This window comes from Bombyx mandarina, chromosome 20 (genome assembly GCF_030267445.1).
Source record: "Bombyx mandarina strain Sakado chromosome 20, ASM3026744v2".
NCBI classification, from domain to species: domain Eukaryota; kingdom Metazoa; phylum Arthropoda; class Insecta; order Lepidoptera; family Bombycidae; genus Bombyx; species Bombyx mandarina.
In genome coordinates, this window is record NC_143226.1 from 1,496,540 (window position 1) to 1,511,693 (window position 15,154).

Below are 15,154 nucleotides of genomic sequence, written 5' to 3' on the forward strand. Positions count from 1 at the left end.
TTGATATGTTGCAGTGATTCACATCAATCACGTCTCCTTCTTCGAATAGAAAAGAGTCTCTTAGGAAATCGCCTGCTATTTACAGACGACTTTCACAATTATTTCACAGGCACTAAACATTGTGACGGTAAAGTTCAAATTGCATTGTACAATGGCCGACCCGCAGTTCTAATGACACGGAATTTTTCCCAGTAGAAATAGGCAAAACGGTGGTATCTACCTATGCGGGCTTATAATACGCAATTTTATCAATAAATGCGATAAGAGAATGCTGGAATAATACTCAGAGAACGCTGTTTGTGACTCTTTTTTTTTAATGCTTTGTTAGGTGGACGAGCTCACAGCCCACCTGGTGTTAAGTGGTTACTGGAGCCCATAGACATCTACAACGTAAATGCCGCCACTCACCTTGAGATATAATTTCTAAGGTCTCAGTAACTATACAACGGCTGCTCCACCCTTCAAACCGAAACGCATTACTGCTTCATGGCAGAAATAAGCAGGGCGGTGGTACCTACCCGTGCGGACTTACAATAGGTCCCACCACCAGTAATGATAACGAATGCTACAAACCTTTTCTCAGGCGTGTATATATCACGTGTCTTCTTTGAATTCTACACACTACAGCCCTAAATAGTCGAGCTTTTTTTACGCGCATTGACACTACCGTAATCATTTACGAGCAACTTAAACAAGAACACGTTCAACAGATGCACACGGAGGCAATCAAACGAGACAAATCATTAAAAAAAAAAAAAAAAATATTTACAAGCTTATTTACGACGCAATACGTTCCACGGAAGAGTTAAACACAAACTTTGAGGAACACTTAGCTGCCGCCCTTTTTGTGTGCTATTTATAAAGGTGCGTTACGAAAACATTCCCCCTTTCGAAGCGGGATTAAAAAATTACAACCATGTACCATGCTCATTAACGCCTCATTTAAACGTGCCCCGGTCACGGCTGGACTGTAATGGAATGAAAAAGATATTTATGACTGTTAATTCTCTGAAGGATAAAATCCTGAATGAGATTGTTCGACAGAAACTTAAAGTCATCGACATAGCTCAAAGAGTCAGCATACTGAAGCGGCAGTGGGCTGGCCATATATGCCATAGAACTGACGATCGCTGGAGTAGACGGGTTCTCGAGTGGAGACCGCGCAGCGGAAGACATAAAGTGGGACGACCCCTGGCTAGGTGGTGCGATGACCTCCGAACGGTGGCCGGCAAGAAGTGGATTAACGGCCGTTTTCAATAACGTATCTGAGTTTTCGGATAGATAGCTATCTCCGAATATCAGCAAGAGCGTATCTATCCTTAGTTTGCGTTTCACAATCACGGATAAGTGCTATCTCTCTTTAACCAACAGTAGATAGCTTCTTCCCTCCGATTTATCCGAGCCTCTTGATACGTTTCGTTCTACTACAAATACGAAACAACATCAGGATCAAGACTTATTTTATTTTATTCTAAATTATAACTATAATTTAACCAGCATATTGTAGACTATCATAAACACATTTGTTTATAACAAAAAGTAATAAAAACATATGTAGATTTTTTTAAATTGGACGTATTGCTATTTTTATCCTAGTCGAAATTATGAAACGAAACGTTTTGACAGTCCGTTTGCCAATAAGCAGTGATCAGTTTCTTTTGTTTGTTTTTCTATTGTTTACCAACTATATTAGATGATGACTTACCTCCAAAACGCTTTAAAACTTTCGTTTATAATTCTAAGTGTGTTTATAATTAAAGAGCTACAGTGAAATAAAATGAATTCTGTAAGTATCTATGAACTACATTGATAATAATAATTTTACTTTGAAAACTTTGAGTTCAAGTTTAGAAAATATATCTTTTTCAGTCAAGAAAGGCAGCACCCATGACAAAAGATGAGACGATGATTCTAGCAGAACTTGTGGCGGCGAAAAAACATTTCAATAATAAGGCAACAAATGCCACAAACAATAAATTGAAGGAGCAGGCTTGGCAAACCCTTGTAAATGATTTTAATTCGTCGATTCGTCGTTTCCCACGAACTCCATCGCAGCTTCGACTAAAATGGGAAAACTTAAAGAACGCTACGGCAACATAAGAAACAACCTTAGTAAGGTTAGTATAATTAGTTGATTGTTTGTCTCTAATAACACATTGATAAACATGATTTTTTCTTCAGGTTGCCGTAGTATTTGAAATAATTATGCTCTTTGTTACAGGCTGGAGGTGGTAAGGATTGCAGATGAAATTTTGGATAAAGCATGCACATTGTTGTAGGTCACATATAATATTTTTAACACTTTTACAGCCAAGCGGAAACAAGATGGAAGAAAAGAAATGCAAGGCTAGCATAGGGACAATGCATTAGCAGAATATCTAATAGCAAAAAAGAGACTTGACTTGGAAAATAAAGAAAAGGGTAGCAAAAGTTAAGTTAGATTTAGATAATTTAAAAAATTAAAAATTACTTAAAAGGAATATTAAATTTCATAAATTAAGTAGGCAATAATAATTTTATGTTAGATAGTTTTTTAAGTATATGTACAAATTCTAAATTAAATATCTTGCATGTACTAACTACCATGTAATTATCATTTTGGAAAATAAAAAATAGTCAAATTATCTTTGGAGTTTATTTTATAAATTATCTTTGGAAGCAATTATTTATAAGTACATAGTTGTATTTCAGATGTAAGTTTTGAAAAATTGTTATGAACAATTATATTATTTTCCTGTAATGTATCTGCGACTGAAATTTCTGATTCTAATTCTTCTAAATTCATACTTCTGACGATATTATGCAGCATGGCAGCTATAATAACAGCTTGCATATTTTCTAGTTTTAATCTACTTTTCAATGATATACAGGGAGTCTTCTTTTACAAACACCAATGCATCTGAAAATTATACATTATTCGCTTAAATTATTTTACAATACAGTATAACAAGCTCTTAACTAAAAAAAAAGATTACCTCTCTATAGTATTTCTTGTTTTAATATGTGATTCATTTTAAATCGTTCAGATTGAGTATGTGGGTTAATTAATCACGTTAAAAGATAGGGTTGTGGGGATAGCCTCTATCGGCAAGCAAATAGCAATTTCCAAGTCCACCTTGTTATCAATGTTCTCTTGATATGTAGATAATTTATTATAATAGTGTCATATTAAATTCATATAAACACCTAAATATATAATATGTCGGCGCAAATATGACTATTTACCTACTGATCATCAACTAATTACTCTGTGATAAGAAATTGATGTTAAACAGTTCCTTTTATTGTAATTTCAATACTTTAAAACGTGTTTGAAAAACGTGTAAACCCGCTCACGTGTTTGAAAAACGTGTAAACACGCTCACGTGTTTAAAACGTGTCAACACGCTCACGGGTACGAAGCCCCATAAATACGGCCGTGCTGTCTAGCACTGTTTGATTCGTGTCCGAGCCGTTGTACTGTACGGATATCTCTGTAACGTTGTTATGCTTCTCGTGCAATATACGAAGTTTTCGTGAAGTTCTCGTGAAGTTTTGTTTCGGAAACCCAAACATGAGTCTTTCGTCAAGAAAGTGATGACCGTGACGTCGGCGGTGCTGACGTCACACTTTTTACAAACAATACGGACGTCCCTACTCCGTCATCAGAAGCGGGATCACACGCCGCCTCCGCTCAGCAACAACCTGGTGACCAGATAACCGTATCGGCGGATAATGACTACCCTCCAACATCAGCCGATAAGCCTGTACCGTCTGCTTCACAAATCAGCATGGTCGAGCGACGGAATCAACAATCAACTGATCAATTAATACAAAAGATAAGTTTTTATTTTTGATTACTAAAATTTCACCACAAAATTCATCTGAAGACCATGATATCCTTACACAACGAACAACACCTTACACATTCTTATCCCACCTTCAATAAATCTACGAGAACCTCCGAGAAATCTACGAGAACCTCCGAGAAATCTACGAAAACCTCCGAGAACCCTACAATAAAATCGCATTAATAGTCTCAAACTTACATAGTTACAAGTAACGCAAGTATAACAGATGCGCTACTCAGAGAAACTTTTTATTCCTGCAGATCAATGGGAATCAAAGAAAACCTACGAGAATCAACGAGGCTGGTGCAGAGCGCGCACCGCCCAAGTGGGATCACATGCCGCCTCCGCTGAGCAACAACCTGGAGACCAGATAACCGTATCGGCTGAAGAAGACTACCCACCAGCATCAGCCGATGAACCTCTACCATCTACTTCACAAACCAGGATGGTCGAACAACAAAATCAACAATCGGCATAAGGATAAGTTTTTATTTTTGATTAATAAAATTACGCCACCACATGAGTACCACAGTGTACGCCACCACATGAGTACCACAGTGTACGCCACCACATGAGTACCACAGTGTACGCCCACTACATAAGTACTACAGTGTACGTCCACTACATAAGTACCACAGTGTACGCCCACTACATAAGTACCACAGTGTACGCCCACTACATAAGTACCACAGTGTACGTCCACTACATAAGTACCACAGTGTGCGTCCACTACATAAGTACCACAGTGTACGTCCACTACATAAGTACCACAGTGTACGTCCACTACATAAGTACCACAGTGTACGTCCACTACATAAGTACCACAGTGTACGTCCACTACATAAGTACCACAGTGTACGTCCACTACATAAGTACCACAGTGTACGTCCACTACATAAGTACCACAGTGTACGTCCACTACATAAGTACCACAGTGTACGTCCACTACATAAGTACCACAGTGTACGTCCACTACATAAGTACCACAGTGTACGTCCACTACATAAGTACCACAGTGTACGTCCACTACATAAGTACCACAGTGTACGTCCACTACATACTGTACCACAGTGTACGTTCACTACATAAGTACCACAGTGTACATCACAATATAAAACTACACAAAATAAGTTACTTTCAAAGTAACATAAAAAGGTACACAGATACCAATCTCAGAAACAGACATTCCATTGTTTCAGATGAACTCCAAGAACTCTCTGGTGATACACCATACATGGGCGGCTAGTGCAGAGCGCGCACCGCCTGTCAGTATGGCCGTGTCGGCGCAAATATGACTATTTACCTACTGATCATCAACTAATTACTCTGTGATAAGAAATTGATGTTAAACAGTTCCTTTTATTGTAATTTCAATACTTTAAAACGTGTTTGAAAAACGTGTAAACCCGCTCACGTGTTTGAAAAACGTGTAAACACGCTCACGTGTTTAAAACGTGTCAACACGCTCACGGGTACGAAGCCCCATAAATACGGCCGTGCTGTCTAGCACTGTTTGATTCGTGTCCGAGCCGTTGTACTGTACGGATATCTCTGTAACGTTGTTATGCTTCTCGTGCAATATACGAAGTTTTCGTGAAGTTCTCGTGAAGTTTTGTTTCGGAAACCCAAACATGAGTCTTTCGTCAAGAAAGTGATGACCGTGACGTCGGCGGTGCTGACGTCACACTTTTTACAAACAATACGGACGTCCCTACTCCGTCAAATATAAATAAATAAAAATATAATAATAATATATAATAATAATATATAATAATAATAATATAAATAAGTTAATATAAATAAGTTAATATAAATAAGAAATACCTTTTCAATCGGAATGGTTATAGTTGTATCATGAGTAGACCCAGGCCATCAAGCAACAACATTTTGAAACATCAATGATGCATTGCACACAAATTACACATTCAAAATACTCTTTTTCTATTTCTAAATTCCTCTCCTATATTTGAATCTGTAACACAAATATAAAATGTAGAGGTATTAGTGTGTAATAAGAATGAAGGTAAATAGCCTACCAGGTTATTGTATTAGTATATGAATGTCATTTAGGGCACCATGGGAATCCAGCAGTATTATAGAATTCCTGTTGAGTGTGATTTTGTAACACAACAAAAATTAGGTATAATTTTGCTATTGCTATAAACAAATATAAGTTGTAATAACGAGTACTTTTATGGTTAAAATTTATCTTACCTTTTTGACGTTACACTCAAATATGGTCTCATTAAATTAATCAATTCATTCACAACACCTTTGCTCAGAAATCTATAGTCAAATTCGTAATTATTGATCTTCGCCATGTAATTCAGACGATCTTTATTTTCCTAACCATATGATATCGGCCTCACTATCACTATCTGCATCACAATCCATTATCATTTGAAATAATTCCATATCACTATCATCACTGCTACAATATGCCAATATGAAGAGAAACAATTATTAAATTATAGCGATTTACTTTCGAAAGATAAACATGTAACCGGCCGATTTTGACAGATAAGCGAATGCCCATACTAGAGATAGCGCCGCCTACCGGAGAGTTACTTAAAACTCATATTGAAACGGAAGTAAGCACGATTTGTATGAGCGTTCTATCTTTAGCAGGTTATCCGTCCTCCCGACGATGGATAGATAAATCCGATAGGAACTGCTGCCCGTCGATAGGTTATTGGAACGTAAGTAAGGACAAAAATATAGATTTGTCTATCTTTAGTAACCGAAACTAGGGATAGATAGGTTATTGAAAACGGCCGTAAGAGAGCCGTAAACCGGGCTCAGTGGTGTGGATTGGGAGAGGCCTATGTCCAGCAGTGGACGACTACGGGCTGTTGATGATGATGAATTCTGTTGATTGTAAATTCTGACCACGCAACGGAAGTTGTGAGAAAAAATCAAATAAATTCACTTTTCGAAAGAAATTCACCTCAAAGAAACGGCAAGTATTCAGACTAACGCGTACCGGCTTGTTATTCTATAATAAAAAACAAAAAAAATTGTTTTTGGGGTTTTACTCTTTTTTTTTTTTACACACACATACATCCGTTTGCGGTCGGTATCGAGTTTACTTTCATTTCCACACTACAACTAATGAATAACAACATTACGTCATTTTGCGGTAACCTATATTTAAAATCACAAAAAATAAATAGGTCGGCGATATCGTGTGCGCTACACATGACATTTTATTTGTAACTTTAACAATAGGTCACTACTAAGCAATTCATTTTCGGCTCTGTTTAACTTAAAATAGATGTTACAAACGTTAAGTTTTACTCATTAGTAATCACATATTTTCGCGCCACTCATTACTACTTCTGTAGTAGCCCGTGTATCCAAAGTTCACAGCGGGGACCAGACTAACGAGGTCTCAAAAATTAGGTTCAGAGACTAACCGACCAAAACTTGAAAGGTTTTGGATCCCACGATAATAGTTAGGTAAATCCTGACTTTCCTCTCCGCAAAATGAAAGACAATGATCATACAATACTATGAAAACTTCTAATGTCCTGAGGTGAGCGGGAATTTTCGCTTTGTTATAGGTATGCATAAATTGTTATGTATGCATATTCTACTAAACGTTCCACATTTAAAATTTCCGAGCTAGAGTTTTCTGTTCATTCATCATTACCGGTGGTAGGACCTTTTGTGAGTCCGCGCGGGTAGGTACCACCACCCTGCCTATTTCTGCCGTGAAGCAGTAATGCGTTTCGGTTTGAAGGGTGGGGCAGCCGTTGTAACTATACTTGAGACCTTAGAACTCATATCTCAAGGTGGGTGGCGCATTTACGTTGTAGATGTCTACGGACTCCAGTAACCACTTAACACCAGATGGGCTGTGAGCTCGTCCACCCATCTAAGCAATAAAAAAAATACATATGTCTGTGTCTATAAGAGACAAAGAAACCTCGACTACCCATTCATTAATAGCGACATTCCGACCGTGAATCAGTGTCGCTACCCTACAGAACCCCAGAAAAATCCAAAGTTTAGGGTTCTATGATCCCACTAAATTGTTGTATCAAAACTCTAACAAATGTATATTGTCTTCTGCAGAACTAATGTCTTCAGCCAACGAACATCAGCGTCAGATATATTATATGTACGTAGATCTATGAGGCGACGTCCAGATAGAAGACAGTCAAAATTAGCTGCAAGCCAGACAAAATTATTTAAGGACTAGCTGACCCGGCAGACTTCGTAGTGCCTCAATCTATAAATAAAAGACCTAAGCTTTTGTATAAAATAATATTAAAATAAACAAAAGGAATCCGTCCGACGGGGGACAAATCAAAGGAAAAACAAAATTGCTATTTTTATTTAATTCCGAGCATTTTCATACTTATATACCTTTTAAACCTTCTCTGGACTTCCACAAATAATTCAAGACCAAAATTAGCCAAATCGGTCCAGCCGTTCTCGAGTTTTAGCGAGACTAACGAATAGCAATTCATTTTTATTATTTAAGGATTGGAATTTTGTTTCGAAATTTTGTATTACAGTATTTTAGGTGTGCGACTTCATCGCTATTAACTTTTTAGTTCTTAGTTTTCATACAAACATATATTTTATATCTAATGTACTGGGCAATAAACATAAAGTTTCTGCTACAACTAATAGTTTAGCCTGATGTCCTAGTCATAATTTTGCCTAAATATTTCTAACAAATATTTTTGTTTTAAAATGAGCTAACGATTATAATCGTCTAAATATTATAGTTGGTTTGCTAACTTAATTATCCATATCAGTATAAACTAGTGGTCCCGCAGTAGTCGAAATTCGACTATAATTAATTGGAATTGTAAGTTTGTACACTGTTATGATTGTATTTTATACTTCTATAATCACAAATTTCGCCAAGACTACACTAAATATTAACAAAGACAAACAATATTTAATCTATTCTCAATTTGACAACAGACGTCAAGAACAAAAGTTTGACAATAAATAGTATGCATGCGTGTGTGCGTCAAATACATGGTATGTAGTGTGTGTATTGTCTTCTTTATTGATTTAACGTATCTTTTATGCATTATTTAAAAAAAAAATTAGCTTTGTGCACTTCTTCTCTATATTTTCTATAAGTGTGGATAATTTCATACTCCTCCGTCCGCGCAATTTACGTAAAAAGGGATACAAAGTTTTTGCTTCGCGTATTAATATGTAGATTAAGAATATCATTAAGAAAAGATAACAACAAAGACGAGATAAATGTTCACTGTCACTCGAATTCCAGATTTAGCAACTGATTGACATCCCTCATTGACATTGACCTCTAGTTTATGCAAGATTCATCAGTTGCGGTAGACGTCTTCATTCAGGCCCCCATTACAATAAGACGTACAGCTAATGTTTTGTAATTAGAGATTAATGTTATGGCTATTTGTTGGGTGTTCGTTGTTTTATTATGATATAATCGTTCCCTTTTAAATAACATGATGTTTGCTTTTAACTAATATGGTCATTTGTTTATATTTATCATTTACACAAGTTAAAGGCTTATAAAAGGAGTATTCACACTTTTCTTTTTAAAGGTCTTAAATTATCATGTATTTTTTTTTTTATTTTTTTTATTGTTAATTGAGTGGACGAGCTCACAGCCCAACTGGTGTTAAGTGGTTACTGGAGCCCATAGACATCTACAACGTAAATGCGCCACTCACCTTGAGATATAAGTTCTAAGGTCTCAGTATGGTTACAACGGCTGCCCCACCCTTCAAACAGAAATGCATTACTGCTTCACGGCAGAAATAGGTTGGGTGGATGGATTGGTTTGTGAGTCCGCACGTACCCGTGCGGACTCACAAAAGGTCCTACCACCAGTACTTACCAAATTCAAATGATTACAATAAGTACAATTTGAAAATCTGTCAGAAATATGACATTCTTGAGCTAATCGTAATGGATACTTACGTTTCCAAATACTGGAACACCCTGTACACCGGTTTCCGGTAAAGCAGGAACCCGTCACAACGTTCCATGGTTGAATCCGGAGTGCCTTCGTTCAATAACACCACTTCACGTTAACACGAAGCCACCACCGATTGATCTTCACACCTTTATCGTGTACCATTCTCTCACACTAACACTAAAAATATTCAATTCAAAAAGCGCAATACTAACGCTAAACATTGATACAAAAATTTAAGGCGTCGCAACTACACGTAGAATATGTTTACAAAACTCCCTAAGCTTGGTCCTTTAAGGTAATTTCGTTAGTCTTAAGGCTTTAAATTATTCATTCGATTACATTTGGTGAAGAAGCACTTTCTTTCAGTTCTGGCCCTAAGCCCTACACGGTTTTAACGCCTAAACATGGCAATCACAGTTCACTTATTTTTTTTATTTTTATTTGGCGTCTAACAAACACTACTCCTGAAAAGAAAAAGCGTTGAATTAGGATCAAACACTAGTCAATAAATAGTCAATGACACAACGACGCATGTTCCACAAGTTTGACAAAGGTTGGATCTAGGTAAAGAACCCGATATGTATCTGTATGGAAAATGGAGTCTTTCAACCCTTGTCATTGAAGACATCAACAACTTTCCTTTCTGCCAATCCGAACATCAACTCCCGACAATTGACGTTCGATTTCGAACAACACGTAGCTAATACAAAAACAAAATGTATTTTTATAATTTCTTCGTAATTTTAAAAACTTTTGCATGTATATTTTTCAATCGTAAGCGTAACGTTCATTTTGGTTAATCAGAATACAATAACGACAGAAAAAAATATTATCATTTTGTGCTGTCATGTGCATCCGGCGGTCGAGCATTGTTCCTGTGGCGATAACACAATACCTCGTTTATTCAAGGTTCTTAAAAACTTAAACACGAAACGCACGTGCTCTCGTATCGAAGGCTCGAACGCGACTGACCAATTATAAGGCCCTTGCACATCCCAAACACGCGACGGAAGCAGGTGTCATGCTAGCCACCTGCCTCGCGATGCGAATATCAAAAAGTACGCACCGGTTGGAACAATGACCCTGCATTTAGTGGGCCAGACATGGTTAATTGGGTCCGATTTCGGCATCAACGCATCGATCGCAAACATGCATATCTCTCTCTGCATATTGAACGCGACACGTTCGAGACACGACTCGAGTACAGTTACGTCTTGTTTCGTTGCACGATAACGGGTCAGGGGTTCCATCCCAAATATATAATCACGTTAATATGGCGCTAATATAACGTCATGATATATTTGGGATGAAATATATAATCAGGATTGGACAAAACATGATTCGCAAGTAAACAAATTTATTTAATAGAAGGCAACGCTTTCTTGGTGCATGCTGAATTTATGGCCAAAACAAAGTTTCCGATTTGATGTAAATGATATTGAAGTTTCGAAAAAAGTTGAGAATAACAGCCAGAACTAAATTTTCAGCTCTGCGGCTATACATTAACTCTAGTTCACTATGATTTGGATATTATTATGGAAATCATCAGTTTACCATTATGTTATTCTAAATGCTTTAAAGTTGTAGTTACAATGTCATAATTTTTTTTTATGTTTAAGTATATTATATATATTTTTTTATTATAATACTATCTACAAAAGCAATACTAAGTATATCTAAATCAAATGACTGTTAAGACTTATTCAGATTAATATTTTTACGCAATTAAAATACCAGAGTGGTAGGGTGTATGATAGTTCCCCGGGTGAAGGTCAAGGGGCGACCTGAGGGGGTAGAGGCCGCGCGGCGCGCTACCAGAACTCTAGCGTGCTGCCAAGGAGTAATAGAGCGACCGGTTGGCGATGTATCGCGTCCCGACCCGGCAGGCTTGTTCTGGTCCAGCAGGGTATTCCGGGACACCAGCGGCACTGTCTGGGCGGCCTGACGGGCTGCCGTACCGAGACGGCCGACGTTTCAGAGGCTTCGATTCGCCTCGAAGGCTCCGTCGGCTGGGCGTCCTTGGGGTGAGCCGCGCCGTCTGGTTGCAGTGTTGACCGCGGTAACCCCCCTGCCTCATCCGGGTTCTGACCTCGGAGGGGATCGGACGCTTGGGCGAAGAGTGCAGGGTAGTCGTTCAGTGGGTGGGCTCTAAAATTCCTTGGGCCCGCGGTCTGCTCCCAACACCTTGCAGATCGTTGAGTCCCACATACCCCATAAAAAAGGGTGTATGATAGTTGGAATTTTGGAAGAGCAAAATCTATTTCTGTCGCGAAGCAGTAATGCGTTTCGATTCGAAGGGTGAGGCAGCCGTTGTACTGCAAAATTGAGACTTCAACTTCCTGTCTCAAAATGGTGGCGACGTTCACGTCAAGATGTCGGGACTCCAATATTCACTGAACTCCGGTATTTGAATATAGACTGTGTAGCCGAGTTCGAACAATGACGACATTAATGTAAAATATAATATGCTCTCCGTTTAGCATAAAATTAAGCCGTAAATAGTTTCCTCATTTTCGACATTTTATCTTTGTTTACGATTCTTATTCAGCTCTTTTACAAAATTCCCCTGAATTTGCGCCGTTCATACTAATCGCACCGGCGTCATGCTTTACAGACGTCGGGATGACAAATAGAAGTATAGATCATAAATTTCGTGCACAAAACACTTATGAGTGTTACACAATGAAGGGTTTGAAGGGTGGGGCAGCCGTTTTAACCATACTGAGACCTTAGAACTTATATCTCAAGGTGAGTGGCGCATTTACGTTGTAGATGTCTATGGGCTCCAGTAACCACTTGACACCAGATGGGCCGTGAGCTCGTCCACACATCTAAGCAATAAAAAAAGTAATTTATTGCGACCTAAAACATTTCGAATTATACATCCATTAAATATATAGCCTTTTAACATAAAATTAAACTATTGCGTCTTGATTGCAACTGTGGAAAGGAGCTTAAGTGCCGACAGAATATTAAAGTTTCAAGAAAGCTCCTATATAAATCTTTTTGTTTGTTTCGTACGGAGCTTAGGAAGTTTTTAGTCAGTTTTCTTATTAGATATACCTGTTCATTAATGTTTTAGTTAATTTCGTTAAAATTTTATCTATATATATAAAAACTAGCGACCCGCCCTCGCTTCGCTTCGGAAACATTAAAACACACATGAAACCAAAAAAAAAATAAAAAAAATTTAAAAAAATAGCCTATGTTCATCAGGGACAATGTCGGCTTCTAATGGAAAAATAATTTTTCAAATCGGTCCAGTAGTTTCGGAGCCTATTCGAAACAAACAAACAAACAAATCTTTCCTCTTTATAATTTTAGTATAGAAAAAATAAATTGCTGTTCGTTAGTCTCGCTAAAACTCGAGAACGGCTGGACCGATTAGGCTAATTTTGGTCTTGAATTATTTGTGGAAGTCCAGAGAAGGTTTAAAAAGTGGAAAAATATGAAAATGCTCGGAATTAAATAAAAATAACAATTTTGTTTTTCCTTTGATGTGTCGTCCCCCGTCAGACGGATTCCTTTTGTTTGTTTTAAGTTTATTTTATACAAAAGTTTAGGTTTATTTATCGATTGAAGCACTACGAAGTCTGCCGGGTCAGCTGGTATTTTATAAACATTTTAGTGCAAGTCGTTGGTTGTGTTTACACTAAAAACCATTTTAATTACGTAAAACATTAATCGATGGACCTGTCCTTTCTTCAAAATTACCTATTACAAAAATTGGAAACTTCCTTAAAAAATTCTTGTAATCTTTAAACATTTTTAATATTCTTGAACGCATAATTAAAAAATGATAATAAACCTGTCGTTATAAATAATATTTTCGTTTTTATTGTGATACTGATAAAAATGCAACAAAGTTGTGATCTTAATGATTTCCGTAAACTTTTTTGTAGAACGATGAACTTTCAAGTTTGCAATACCTTTACATAAAACAGAATGCTATTTTAAATATTTCAATAAAATATCGTATAACTAGTATGTGCCCGCGACTTTGTCCGCGTGGAATAGTTACTTTGGCGTATATCTACCTAAAGCGTAAGCTCTCAAAAGGGAAAAATACCCCGATTTTGTAACATTATTTATTGGTGCTCCTCTTGGTCCTATTGGTCTTAGCGTGATGACATATAGCCTATAGCCTTCGTCAATAAATGAGCTATCTGACACTGAAAGTACTTTTCAAATCGGACCAGTAGTTCCTGAGATTAGCGCATTCAAACAAACAAACAAACTCTTTAGCTCTATAATATTAGTATAGATTTCACGAAAAACACTGTATTACTTAGTCCACTTTCTTTCGTGCTCTGGTTTTTTTGCGTATCTCGGCCTATAAGTTTGTCTTTTTTAATATTTGAAGTCGTCGTCGTGGCCTAAAGGATAAGACGTCTGGTGCATTCGTATCTAGCGATGCACCGGTGTTCGAATCCCGCCGGCGGGTACCAATTTTTCTAATGAAATACGTACTTAACAAATGTTCACGATTTATTTCCACGGTGAAGGAATAGCATCGTGTAATACAAAACCAGACCCGCAAAATTATAATTTGCATAATTACTGCTGATAGGACCTCTTGACAGTCTGTACGGGTAGGTACCATCACCCTGCCTATTTCTGCCGTGAAGCAATAATGCGCTTCGGTTTGAAGGGTAGGGTAGCCGTTGTAACTATACTAAGAGCTTAGAACTTATATCTCAAGGTGGGTGGCGATATTCGCGTTGTAGATGTGTCTGTGGGCTCCAGTAACCACTTAACACCAGGTGGGATGTGAGCTCGTCCACCCAACTAAGCAATAAAAAAAAATTAAATTTCATTTTGTTCATAATACAGCAATGATAGCTACAACATTTTGTTTGTGTTTGACTCAACAAAACACGTTAATAGCCCTAGATGGGCTAGGATTATAACAGACTATCGCTTTGTCCTATGACGGAACAAAGCCAAGACAATTTGACTACAGCATATTAAGCATGTAGTGACTAGGCAATACAAGAAGAAAAAGATTACGCACGGCATCGACTGAGTAAAATCTCATTTCTGTAGCGGCTACCGTGTTATCGACAATATTTTTTTTTTTTTTTTTAAGAGATTTTATGACCTGGTAACTAAGACCTTTAAGTCATGTCTTACTTTAATTTATATTCTTAATTTTATGAAAAATGATAATATGGAGTGAAATGAAATGAAGATGATTGATTTGAGACATTAATCAACTGGGATGAAATTTAATGAGATGATATGGGATGAAATATAATCGCAGTAAAATGGTGGTCATTTACTGAGATTTTTTCAGTGGACTTTTTGGAGGAACCCGAGAAGTTACGTCCAGCAGCTTTGTTTCATTTTCCCACATTTGTGCACTTTCACAGATATTAAACAGTTAATAAAC

General features: G+C 37.3%; 1 protein-coding gene and 1 long non-coding RNA gene across 3 annotated transcripts in view; one reads left to right on the forward strand and one right to left on the reverse strand.

The window, feature by feature from the left end:
* Fak (protein tyrosine kinase 2 Fak) overlaps positions 1-15,154 on the reverse strand; it is a 221,380-nt gene that overhangs the window by 163,974 nt on the left and 42,252 nt on the right. The window contains exon 2 of one of the 2 annotated variants that reach the window (XM_089736126.1): positions 9,765-10,226. The exons of the other annotated variant lie outside the window; for it this stretch is intronic. Coding sequence (XP_089592252.1) covers positions 9,765-9,832 — 68 coding nt within the window. The 5' untranslated portion in view covers positions 9,833-10,226. The remainder of the gene's footprint in view (positions 1-9,764; positions 10,227-15,154) is intronic. 2 annotated transcript variants of the gene reach the window in all.
* LOC149500574 (uncharacterized) lies at positions 1,647-2,624 on the forward strand. The gene is made up of 3 exons (XR_016324742.1): positions 1,647-1,786; positions 1,870-2,117; positions 2,222-2,624. It is a non-coding gene; the product is annotated as an uncharacterized LOC149500574 (long non-coding RNA).